Raw genomic sequence first — 13,549 nt, 5'->3', positions numbered from 1 at the left:
TTGATTATAGTTTAAAAAGGACAGTGAACAAGAATCTTCAAAGTAGAAAAGCTACAAAGAGTTCTCAATAGGAGATATTTAGTTGAAAAAAAAAAAAAAAACCTCAAACTTTCCAAGGTATTCATAAAGTATTTCAAATGTTCAAATTGAAAAATATTTTTCAGAAGCTTATCTCACCTGCCAAACCAGTGAACAGCACAACACATTATCATTTAGATTCTGGTTCAAAAAGCATAATTTCTAGCAGGGCATGGTAGTACATGCCCTTAATCCCAGCACTCAGGAAGCAGGTGGACCTCTGAGATGAAGGCGAGCCTGGTCTATATAGCAAGTTCCAGGCGGGGCTACATGGAGATCTTGGCTCAAAACAAAACAAAACAAAATAAAAAAGAACCAATGTCCGCTGTGGTGGTGCTTGCCTTTAATTCCAACACTTGGGAAGCAGAGACAGATGGATCACTATGAATTCGAGGCTAGCCTGGTCTACGTAGTGAGTTCCAGGCCAGCTGCGGATACAGGGAGACCCGTCTTAAAAATACCAAAACCTGCCCCTGCCAAAACAAAACCCAAGACCAAACAAAGCAAGTATAATTTCTTTAGTGCTTAATTATTAATAACTATAAATTAAAAAATTTAAAGCTTTATACAAGCTAAAATATTTTAAAGATTAACATCATTTGAATGCCATTTATGATAAATAACTAAATTCTTTCACATATGTGTACATATTTGTTATTTGCCTATCTTGTGCTTTAGTTTTCATTTATTTTTATTTTATGTGTATGAGTGTTATGCCTGCATGAGGGCATTGGATCCCTTGGAACTGGAGATATGGATGGTTGTTAGCTGCCATGTGGGTGCTGAGATTCAAACTGGCGGTCTTCTGCAAGAACCGCCAGTGTTCTTAATTGCTGAATCATCTCTCCAGCCTCATCCTATGTTTTTTTTGTTTATTTTTTGGTCTTTTTGAGACAGGGTCTCCCTGTAGCCCCAGCTGGCCTTGAACTAATAGGGATCTGCCTGCTTCTGCCTCCTGAATGCTGGGATTAAAGGTGTTTGGCACCATGCCATGTCAGCCTGTCTTGTTTTAAACAAGAGTTTTACTGTGTACTTGCACCGATACCAAAGAATTGACAGAAGTAACTAGGTTCCAAGTTCATTATATAAAACTTTATTAATCATCAAGTAATAATAATTTCATTTTCAGTACTATCTATCATACCTTACACAACCTAATCCAAACAAAACCCAAAAGGCCAATCCAAGTATACAAGTGTAATAAAAACAATGCCTATGACCTTGTTGATATATGCTTCCTATTTTTAGTGAGTTCCTGGAAAATCTTTTCCAACTATCTTCATGGCAACTGAAAAAGGCAAATATCAATACATAAAATATGATTTTTAAAAGTCTGGGTTATGATCCATTAAATGAATTTACATGGTCCTCAAATGGATCAGAACATCCAGTTGAGAAATACTGGTCTTTAGTCCTTTAACTAGAATATGATTCTTCCTGATTGTGATTGAACAAAAGGTTTATCATTATATAATAAGGACATTTTGGCAGATATTTTATTAAAGGAATTTTACCTACTATAAAATGGTGGTCCCCAGTTCCATATCACTACACATTAAGAAACATACAGTTATCATTTTTTTATACCTTAAAACACAACCGACTCTCTCACTGCAATACTTGATGAAGAAACCACTGAAATGCTAAGTGGTTCTTCATCAAATGTCTCTTACTCTACAATGTTCTTGAAGTAGAAATTTCATCAACTTAAAGGTGGCTCTCAGCAGTCAATACAGACAACTGCATATGTTAAGGGGAATCAAGTACACCCCTGTAGGGTTTTAAATGTGTGTCCATTTAGTTTGGACTTCAACTTCCAGTCAGCAGTTCTTATTTAAGTTCTTGCTATCTGATTTTTCTTTTTTGTCTCTGCCCTCCCATAGCTAAGACAGATGCAAGAGCAGTGAGTAGTTTATTAATCATATAATCTAACTTAAAACTTTTACATTGTAAATTTGTCTACATTTATTTATTTAGTGTTTTTTGGTGTATATGTGTATATGTTTCAACAGGCAAGTGCTATGGCACCTATGTGGAGGTCGGGGGCAACTTGTGGGAGTTTGTTCTCTCCTTTCACTATATGAATCCTGGGGATTGAACTCAGATAGTCAGGTTTGGCAACAAGTGCCTTTACCCACTGAATCGTCCTACTGGCCTTAGATTTTAAAAATGACTAATTACTCTGTCTTTCATTGCTAAATTATCACATTCGCCTTTTTATGGCTTCAGATAATGCAAAATTTCAACCTTTTTAATTTGATATCTTATCTGTACCAAGAAATGAGTAGCCATTAAAAACTATACCACTGGAAAAATAGGGTTTCCCAATAATTTATAGTTGAAAAAAAACCTTTCAGAAAGGCAGTGTGTAGGTATTAACTAAGAGAACTATACTGCAGAATGCATAGAAAGGAAACTATGGGAAAGATTTTTTTGTAATAGATTTATAATAGTGACAGAAAAAAAGTTTAATTACTATGTAAGTAAGGCTTTAAGACATTGTTTTTAAGAACTGGCAATCAGTACCTTTTTAAATTTTCCTTGTCGTTTTGCTGCAGACTGCCCCTGGGAGTTAGAAGGACATTCTGTAAGAAAACATGCATAATCTACACAGGATGGAGATACCACCCCTGTCTAACTTTCTTCCAACTTAACATTCCATCTGTATGCGTCACAGTACTTACAAGGGTTAGCTTTGGGTCTAAATGGCATGCTTTTGAGGAACACAGCACTGCCACTTCAGTTTTTAATAAAAATGCACTCAAATATGCTATTTTAAGGCAAAATGATTTTTCAGCTTTTTATTAAAAATATTTAGTGATCAAACTCCATTAGCATGAAAACATTTTAAAAAACATTTAAATTTAGCTGACAGTCTGCAGAGTTTTGATTTTAAAGGATGTTATGACCATCACACAGCCTATGCCTTCTTATAAAAAGCAATACCTAATAGGGTTATTAATGTGAAAGTCAAAATGAAGTAAAATTATCTTTCCAACTACCAAAAAACCCATAAGAAGTGTAGAATTTCTGAGGAAAGTTTAAATAAACAATCCAATGGAAAATATAATAACTCATAGCTTACAGGCTATTGCTGTCTTCTTATAAGCTACCTTTCTAACTATAGTTAATCCCACACATTTATAATTTCACAATTGCCTCTAACAGTACAGTCAGGAAGAACTATTTCTGAATTGTTACAAGCATACTTGTCAATAATTCTTTTCTGTTATACTTTTTCATGAAAGTGGACTTCTGAGAATTATCTATCATTTGGGTGAAAAACTCAGTTGCAGCTTCACAGGTGAAGCAGCTATGTACGGGAACCTACAAAAAAAAGACTACGAGGATTTCTTAAATTAGCTCATGTATGAACTGCAGTATCAGCTATTGATTTGTTTCCAATTACACTAAAGTATGTATCTAATAAGGAATATGATCTGAAATGAAACCCAAGCATGTTAAGAAGCAACTTTTTCTAAGGACAAAATTCCCATGAAATGTCAGTTAATATATGACCTTAGTTCAATAGTGACAAGGAATAAAAATAATTTTCAAGACGTATGAGATGAATTCATTCTGACAACAGCATTTATAGATTCCAGCATTAGGTAATCAAACTTCCTTAGCTTTGTATGAACTAAGGTAAATGAGAAATGCAAGGCTGTAAGAATGACAACTTTTACTGGCATTGCACTAAAATAACCTAAGATAAATGGTGACAAATTATGTAAACAACATTCTTTTTTAACAATTTGTAATGAAAACACTGATGGAAAAAACTGAAACAAGGTACCTATAATGTTGTAACATTAATCTCTAAATCAGAAACAAAAAGTATCATTTTAAAACTATAAAAGGCAATACCAAAAGAAACACCTTCATTTAGCCACATAATTATGCAAGATCCAACAAGAGAAAGTCTTCACAAATGTGGAAAAGCAACATTCATTAGCAAAAACCATTCTGATTGGTTTTCAGAAACATCAAAGAGGATCTGATTTATTCCAATATCTACAATATGCTGGTCAAAATTCTGGGGCATGCTGTATTTTTATACATCCTAGTTACTCCAGTCAATTATGACCTGGATCTATATGTTTCATAAGAAGCTCAAGTATATCTGCCACTGAGGCAGAATAGGTTCAGGGCATGAATTATGGGTTTGTGGAAAAGAACACAAAAATTTTTTTTGATTCATTTAAAAAGACGACCAATTATTAATTCATTTTCACTGATAGCTCAAGAAAAACAAAAACAAACTCTCCCCACCCTGGGTGTCTTTTAGCCATTCTGAAAATGTGGAGTTAAAGCCAGTCTTCAAAGAAATTGAAAATTTTAAATAGGTACTTTCAAAGAATCAGTTTCTATTTTTATTCAAAGAAACAGAAATCTTAAATAGGTACAATAATTAATAAATTAGTTATTAGTAAAATAACCAACACTTACAGCTTTCTTTCCAAGTTCAGTCTTTGACAATGTTAAGGATCCTGCAAGGTAGCATCCAGGTCCTGCTCCCTTAGGTATTCTAATGAGAAAGTTAAAAAGAAAAAAAACAAAAGAAAAAGTTTCACAAAGATATGTAGAAGAAAGCCAAAATAATTTCATACTGAAGTAATTCCCATGCCTAAAGTTTCAAAAATCAAATCAAGAATTCAGACTAAAATAACAAATCATAAATTTGGCCCTACTAATGAACAACATTAGAAAGATCACAATGTGTAAGACAGAGGACAGTCATTCAATATCAGCAGTGTCATCACTTACTTATCATCCGGTAAAGAAGTAACAAAGAATGGCTGGTTATATTTTGGTGGCAATGTCAAATTGCTTGATTTCTTCTTGCCTAGAAGTGCAAGGCTATGATTTTCATGAATATCTAAGCTCAAGGTATTAGACAACCTATGAGAAACAATAAACGGGAGATCTTTAAGACGATCCAAATCACTGATTTGCTCATGACGAATCTGTAGTCGAATTGTATAATCTCCTTTCTCCAATTTCAAAGAATACTAAAAAAGAAAAAAACAAAATTTGGGAAAAGTAAATTTAGTCTAATAAACTAAAACGACAGTAAGGTTAGGAGAAACAGTTCCATTAACAAAGTGTTTATGAGGTGTGAGGCATAGAAGAAGCCACTGCATATGCATGCATGTACACCCAAAATGCTTAAGGTACTACTGAGTAGACAAGATCAAGGATATCAAGTGGCTTGCCCAGAGTCCTAGAGAGTAAAGAGCAAAGGAGCTTAACTTAGGTCTGACACCTAGTTCTCATTCTTTTTACAACAAGATATTCACATACTCTTATATTACCAATATTTACACAAAACTAATAAAAGCAATGGTGTTTTTGTTCCTGGGTTGTCAGAGACGTGAAGTAGTCAAAAAGTCAACCACATTCAGTTTTTGTATGTTCATGTGTCTAGTAGTCTTTTTTTTTTTTTTTTTTTAAATTATATTATTTTTATGTGTAGGAGTGTATTGCCTGCATGTAAGTGCACCTGTCTCATGCAATGCCTGCTGAGATTAGAAGAGGACGTCAGATCCCATGGAACTGGAGTTATAAATGGCTATCGGCCACCATGTGGGTGTTGGGAACTGAACCTGGATATTTTGCAAGAGCAGCCAGGGCTCTTAACCATTGACCCATCTCTCCAGCCCCATGTCAAGTAATCTTTACATTATAACTAAAGTATTACACCCCTTTACAACAAGCAGGGCAAACAGAGAGGCAGTAGAGATGAAGGAATATAGAACTACTAAGCTCTGTCTTGCTAACATGCTCATGGAACTGGTTGTATACTGCAGGAGCAATGTCTTCTGAGATCTAAAAAATAACCCACATAATGCCTTGCAACAATTCAGTCTGTAGAGAAGATATAGTGGCTAACTTGAGGGGGAAAAATGGTATCACTCCTTAAATGGCTACATGCAAAAAAATGATGAACATCTGAGGAAAAATATCTCATTTCTTCATTTATAATTTCAACCAAAGATGAAACTTCTAAGAAGTTATATATTAAGAGATTTGTTTCTTTCGGTGACAGTCCAAAGCATAGTGTCTGGCATGCAGTGAAGTGCTCAGTCATGTAATTTTCAAATCTGAAAAGTACGAATTAACTGATGCCACCTGGCCATGGCTTTAATAACCCCTGTATCCGTTTCAGACACAGGATTACTTCACAGCACTTACACACCTCATGATTTGCCATGTACCTTTAGACAGGTGGAAGCAATGTGTAGGAGGGAGAAATACTACAGCAAATAGCTATGTTGGGTGTAATTTGGTGGCAGAGTGCATGCTGAGCATGTGCAAGGCCCAATATTTTCTCCTCTCTATCATAGCTTTGATGACCAGTGTTTGAAAGCATCATTCTTATCCTCTAGTGGCAGTAAAGTGGTCAAGTCTGTTCCTAAATGACTACATTAAGGAGCTTCTTGTGGTTGTAAAAGATTAAATGTAAAATTACAGTATCTTTAAAAACTTTTGGAGTGCTTTACCTTAGCAAGAAATCTGGGATTTATTAATTCTTACAACAGTTTTATACCTGATGTGGATAGGCATCGCCTGAACCCATTTGTCTTTTGTTCTGGTCAAAAATAATCCATAGTTGGCTGTCAAATTCTGACTCATATAACAATTCACAAAGAAGTGGACAGCTAGGTGTTACTTCTCCACTCTTGGGCTATTAAGGAAAAAAAAACCCAAAAAACAATTACTTGGATGTGGTTTATATATAATCTATAATACCATTATAAAAATAACACTTTTTCATTAAGAAATACTCAAAATACATTTTTGTACATTTTCAAAAATGTCAGATATCTACTGCTTTGGCAATAAATAAACACTTTTATGAACTAAAAAATATAAACCTAGTGTTCTCCCTCTCCCATCTCTGATGAAAATACATGGTTCTAATATATATCCTCTAATTTATTTATAAAACTGAAATCTTCTAATTCACTGAAATCTTTCATGTCTGCAACATAAAAACTAAATTTATATTATGCTTCAATAATAACTTAAATCTCACTGACTCTAAAAAACCCCTTGATCCAACATTTACTATGGTCTCAGTTACATTTATTGCTCATTCCACCTCAGAGCTCTTCTGTTGTTTCACCCTTAGCATGCTTCCTTCATAGAAAGCAATCAGGTCCAGACATTTATCTATCTCTCGGCCAGGTGATATCAATGGATGAGTATCATTTTGCTATGATCAGAATATGACATGTCCCCCATGTGTTGAATGCTTGGTACCCAGCTGGTGATGATGCTATTTTGTTTGGGAGGTGGTGAAAACTGTAAGAGGTGGAACCTGGCTGGTTAGAGGAAGTTGAGAAAAGGGCTCTGAAAGCTATTTTCAGTCCCTAGTCCCTTTCCTCCCTGCTTCCTATTCTCCATGAGTTGAGCAGCCTCTGCTAGATGCCCTTTTTACCATTATGTACTGCCTGACTACAGGCCTAGAAACACAGAGTCCAGAGAACATGGACTACACACTCAGACTGTGCAACAAAGCAAAAACTCCTACCTTTAAGTTTTTTTTTTTTTTTTCTCATTTATTTGTCACAGCAACAAAAAATCTTAATAAGTTATAAATGAAAACTAAGGCTCAAAGGCCAGGTCACCAATAAATTATACTCTGGGTTAGATAATTAGGAATCATTTTTTTCTTAAACCATGTTTCATTTGCTATTTCATGATACATAAAGCAAAAGTTTATTATGTAGGTATATTTTATTAGACAAAAACTTACTTGATGAAAGTTGTAAGTCAGGACCATCTCATAAAGCTGGCGATTATTTGGCAAAACATCTCTTGATCCTAAAGGTTTGGTTTTTGCACTTACTGGGCTATAATGAGGCAATTGTATCAATGAATTAATTCAAGACTTCTTTTTATGAGACAAATAAGACTGTAAGGACTAAGCAAGTTTCAAAAATGAAAGAGTATTCCTGAAATTTTATTTTTTATGGTATAGTTTATAAAATTTTAATCATTAACAAATATAATTCCTTATTGCCTGAATCATAGCAACACAGCTTAGATCTTGCTGTAATATTACACAGATAGTCTGTTCATGATGAAAACATTTTTAAATGTTACAAATAGCTCTTAGCACAACCAAATCCCAACAATCACCAACAGTGTTAAAGAACAGGTTTTGATGTATCTGTCCCCACGGCTGTCCACCCCCATTAACTGCCAGTGGTTGCAGAGGCATGGCATAGGCTACACCATATATCAAGGACACACTTGGTCCTCATTCTAAGGAACCGTGCAATCTTCACAGTGTCCTCTAAAGCAAGTTATTACAGTAAAGCAGAATACTGAGATTGGAAGATTGAGGTCCTGCTGTCACAGGGGAAGCTTATGGTACATCCCCAGTAGACAAATTTCTACTATTCAACATTGTTGCAATTTCTGAAAATAATGGCCCAAGAAGTCATAAAATTGAATCAGGACGGGGGTCTGGGGAGATGGCTCACTAGTTAAGAGCCCTAAGTGTTCTTGTAGAGAACCTGTGTTCAATTCCCAGTACCCACATAGTAGCTAACTGTCTATAACTCCAGTTCCAGGGGAGTCTGACACTCTATTCTGACCTCTGTGGGCACTGCATGACCATGACATGGGTGCACTTACATATATGTAGACAATACAATCATACACAGAAAAAATAATAAAACAGTAAAAAAATTGGGAAAGCTGGTAAGTTGTTTTGCTTTTATGTAGTACTAGGGATTGAACTGAAGGCTCTGTGAATGGTAGATGAATACCATAGAGCCAGATCCCCAATCCCCTTTCTTAACTTCTGAGTCAGGGCCTTGGAGGCAGAGTAGTTCGTTTAGAGCCTTGTACCACCTGCCCAGCTGTTAATTTGTTACTTTATGTTAAGAAGTAAAAAAGGTCAACATATACTGATGCAAACCAGTGAGGATGGGATCAATGAGGGCAGAAAGTGCTGCTGAGCCACGTCCCCAAAACCTGCGAGGATTTCTAGGCTGCAAAATCAAATGGGATTTTGATCTCTAGCACTGACATGGATTACAAACCAGCTCATAAACAACTAGATCCTTCAAAGAGGGATCCTTCAAAGAGGGATCCTTCCCATTAACATTCAACATCTATAAATCTGAAAACACTGAGAGATACCGTAGTGTTTGGACCCAACTCTTCAAAGTTATGCAGGGAGCCAGATCTTCATACTTTAAAGAGGACTGAACATCAAAACGATTGATTCCTTCGGATGCATGCTACAAAAGATATTTAAAAGTTAATTTCTTAAACTTTAATAGAAAGCATTTTGTTTCTAAAATAAATTTATGCAATGTAGTTTTAAATACTCATGAACACATACAACTCTGACTCATAGGTTAGTTTCCCATTAAGGTTTAAATCTACCAAAGAAATTATTTTTAATACATGACATTAAAAAGAATGGGAATGTCATAGGACTTACAATGTTTAACTGAGGTGCAGTACACACTATCCCATGGAAAGATATGGTATAATCAATATTGACATCACTGAGACTTGCCCACCAACGAGCAATACAAAATTCAATTGCTTTCCCGCCCTGCAAATAAAAATGGCAATGCATGAATCCTTTTTGTTTTTTTCTCATATAATCTAATATTAATATTACTCTGTTTCAAAACAAATATTTTATTTGTAGTAAGAAAACACAAACTTTTTTTTATCATTTATGTTAGGTGTTCACCAAATCTTAATTGCACAGATGGATGTAGGTAGGCTTTAAGTAGACATACTCATGAATACATATCTACTTAAATCTAATGCTTTTTAAGTATCATAAAAGATGTAAGGCACCCATAGAAAATATACACAGTAAATTAATGGTGAAAAGCAGAATAAAAAAAAATAGGACCAAGAGAAAAATAATTAAGAATAATGATAAGAAAAGATATTACAACAATTTTTAAGGTAGATTCAATAGGAAAGGATGGATTTTTGGGTTCAGGGTCACTAAGCAACTAAAGAAGAATGAAATTATGGCCACTTCTACCTTTCTCTTTAAGAAACTTTAAAAAAGAGACAGACAAGCTATCCCTAGCATTGATGCAATGTTAAATTAGGTTTTCTATGAAGTGTTGGATCAATAAGTTTAGGAGCTAACACTGCGTTATATAAAGCATCAGAGACAGAAATATGGGAAAGACAAACGAAGGAATGAAAACCCAAGAGAAGAAGCCCAGCAGAATATCTACCTTCCAGGCAGGAAGGACTAGTCGTTCCTAACACCATGACTGAAAACAGAGACTTGCCTCTATGTTGCAGAATCTACATGTAGATTCTCAACAGGACATTAGGAAGGTACTAAGTACCCTGTAAAAAAAAAAAAGCTTCACAGCATGAAGTCGAGGCCAGTCTGGTCTATATGGTGAGTTCCAGACAGGGAGATTTTGTGTCAGAAAAGACCCCCACCCCTGCCCCTGCCAAAAGCTTCACATAGAAATAATCTACACTAATGAGCAAAACAATGTAAATCAAGGTCCAAAATATGAAATGCCTCAAGATTAGCATTATTCTTTGAGTGAAGTATTTGAGTTAAAGAGAGATGAACATTGGTTGGGAATACAGTTCAGGGATAGAACACTTGCCCCTCGGTTCTATCCCTAGTACTTTCAGAGAGGGAGATGGAGAGAAGGAGGAATATTTACTTGAAATGTGGTTTTAATTTTTTTTTTTTTTGAGACAGAGTCTTACTATGCAGATGAAGCTGGCCTTGAACTCAGAGATCTACCCACTTCTGCCTCCCAAATGTACCACCATGCCAGGCTTGCTTTTCAGTATTCTTAATCAGACTACCTGTCTTCTTACTTCTTTTATTAGGCATGAAACATGTCCTAGGCACAAACTATAAAGTCTTAGCCCATACCCCAAAAGGAAAAGGGGTGTTTTGGATTTTAATCTGTTAAATAAGCTTACCAGGACAGAAAAAGCTTCAGTCAGTGTTCCTTTTTCTGGAAGGGAACAAAACTTATAAAACTCATGACTTCGATATGCTCTCTGCTTCACAAGCTGTACCGCATGAAGAACAAACTTTGCTGATACCTCAGAAGAACATGAACACACAGTAACTTCTAAAATAAAGGAAGAAGTGAAGTTTTAATCTACTAAGATTTAAAATGCTCATGAAGCAGTTTTAATCATGTCTGCTTACTTAGGGAATAATCAAGAATACAATGATGTTTTCAAGTGAGGCCTGCGTACCTCCTTGAAATAAAGCAAAAGAATATTGTACAGAAGATAATCTGGAAGAAATAAACCAGTATTAAATAAACAATCTTAAGTGCAAACACCAGAAAAGAACAAAGTTGTCTTTAGATGTACAGATAATTATCCTAATCAAGACCTTCTAAAAGCCCTCCTACCTCTCATTTCATTGTGAAAGCAAATCAATTCCCAATCAAATTCCAAGTGCCAACTTCTTGGTAACTCTTCTTAGTTGTCTTCTTCACTTACTTGTTCCTATTTTTTCTGCAGCATAACACTATCAGAACCACTCTTGCTTGTCTTTACTATATGGCACAGCTCAAGCTAAGCCAAAACACTACGAGGCAGGATTATCTAAACAATACCTGCTGTAACTAGAAGCAAAGTTCAGTCTATTTTGGTTCTCACAGACAAGGGGCATAAAGTTCTTGGAACCTACCCAATTACTAAGAGCACGAAATCTGTTGTTTTGACAATATTTTGAAATGATTGAAATAGAAACCATCATAACACTTCTAACACTGTAAAATGATGTGAAAATGCCTTCATTCTAGACTATTCAATAACGTTTTATAACAACAGTCCCTTGAAAACCCCTAATTGCTTTCAAAACCAACCAAATAAATTAAAGATTATTATCATTACTGACTTTTATCACTAAACAATTCAAAAATTAGCTTTATTCAGTATATTGCAAGGTGCAGAGGGTTGAGCTGTAACAAGAGTACTTTTTGTGGCCCAGATTTTTATTTCTCAGTATTATTAATGAACATTGTATCAGAGCCTAGAGCTATAAATCCCCAAGGAGCCCTATAGAAATACTGCAGTATTAGGCAATGCCACAACTCTGACCCTCAGAACTGTTAAGTATATGATGGTAATCTAAGCATAGACTAGGCATTTTATAAAATATCTATCCTTGGAGCTGGAGAGATGGCTCAGCTGTTAAGAGCATTGGCTGGTCTAAGAAGACCTGGGTTTGGATCCTAGCATCCACATGGCAGCTAACTGTCTATAACTTCAGTTCCAGGGGATCCAACACCCTCTTCTGTCTCCAAGGGCACCGCACGACACAGGTGCACTTAACACACATGCAGGCATAAACACTCATATACATAAAAATTAATGAAAAGAAAAATCTATTCTTATACAAGAAGATGAACAATATTAGTTAAAATAGGAATTTAGTTAATTAAGCAAGCCGTTCCAAGTAGACGTATATGGTAGAGTCTCCATCACAGCCCAGACTCATCAATGTCTAAAGTTGAGCCTTCCCTTAATGCTCTCTCTCTCTCTCAACACCTAAGTCAGGGTTTGGATAAGGAGAAAAGGTCTCTAGAAGCAGTTCTCTTAATGGCTTAGTACACAGACAGAATGTAGAAAGACATTAGTTTGGAGCCACTCCTGAGAACCCTCAAAAGGAAATTAACACAGTAACAGCTCCACCATCAGTTTGCAAATTAATATGGTGTACAGACTCTTTCAATTCATTGCTTTAACTCCCAGCTTTTATTTTTATATTGCTCTTACTCATTTATATAAAACATGAAAACCCTCACCTTTCCTGTGATTCAAGTAACAGACAAATGGGATGCATATAGACAGATGACCACAGGACAGTATAGGGAATCACAAAGACAACCAGCTCTTCCCTAACCAGGTCTTACATACTAAATTTCATTATTTTTATTATTAAAAAACTTATGGAACAGATAGAGGAAAATTTACATGTAAGTAAAAAAATGTATTTCTAAGTCAAATAGAAACCATTTAATCTTTAATAACAGTATCTATCCATTTTATAAGATTCCGATGGGTGTGTAAAATGCCTACTAGGAGGCCCAGACTCCAGAGGCATTCAGTAATGCTGGTTGCTAATTTAAATTTGGTTCATGTATCTGTAACACATAATCATTAGAGATAGAATGTAGGTAAAAATAAGCAGTTACACCTACCAGGTAAGATATGCCCAATGGTGCGTGATTGTTACGGAGGTAACCAACTGGTTTCTGATTCAATCTGAAGCCCGCTCCAAAGGAGGGAATTCATGCCTGGTAGTGTAAACCTGGTAAAAATCCCATAGCTGGGGAGGTCATAGGCCCTTGGAGGAACCTACTATTACTGCAATTTTTGCTAAATGGTCATGTTGTCAAACTGCCTTCTAAATATTTATATTTATACCCATTGACTTGTGTTGCTTTTAATCTTATGAGAGGGTTTCTAGGAA

General features: G+C 35.5%; 1 protein-coding gene across 6 annotated transcripts in view; it reads right to left on the bottom strand.

Annotated features, from left to right (window-relative positions):
* Positions 1 to 13,549, bottom strand: part of Tpp2 (tripeptidyl peptidase 2) — a 74,431-nt gene that overhangs the window by 19,180 nt on the left and 41,702 nt on the right. For 3 of the 6 annotated variants that reach the window (XM_029557208.1, XM_017794883.2, XM_029557210.1), the window contains 8 exons: positions 11,035 to 11,189; positions 9,545 to 9,661; positions 9,238 to 9,338; positions 7,841 to 7,937; positions 6,629 to 6,766; positions 4,846 to 5,090; positions 4,528 to 4,606; positions 2,605 to 2,643 (listed from right to left, as the gene is read on the bottom strand). In XM_029557208.1, coding sequence (XP_029413068.1) covers positions 2,605 to 2,643; positions 4,528 to 4,606; positions 4,846 to 5,090; positions 6,629 to 6,766; positions 7,841 to 7,937; positions 9,238 to 9,338; positions 9,545 to 9,661; positions 11,035 to 11,189 — 971 coding nt within the window. The remainder of the gene's footprint in view (positions 1 to 2,604; positions 2,644 to 4,527; positions 4,607 to 4,845; positions 5,091 to 6,628; positions 6,767 to 7,840; positions 7,938 to 9,237; positions 9,339 to 9,544; positions 9,662 to 11,034; positions 11,190 to 13,549) is intronic. The other 3 variants (XR_003847319.1, XM_029557209.1, XM_008855155.3) reach the window with 1 other exon arrangement.

The sequence above is a fragment of the Nannospalax galili genome, unplaced genomic scaffold, assembly GCF_000622305.1.
Source record: "Nannospalax galili isolate Female #2095 unplaced genomic scaffold, S.galili_v1.0 scaffold287, whole genome shotgun sequence".
NCBI classification, from domain to species: domain Eukaryota; kingdom Metazoa; phylum Chordata; class Mammalia; order Rodentia; family Spalacidae; genus Nannospalax; species Nannospalax galili.
Note: the sequence above shows the minus strand (reverse complement) of the source record. Positions and strands in the feature narration are given on the sequence as shown.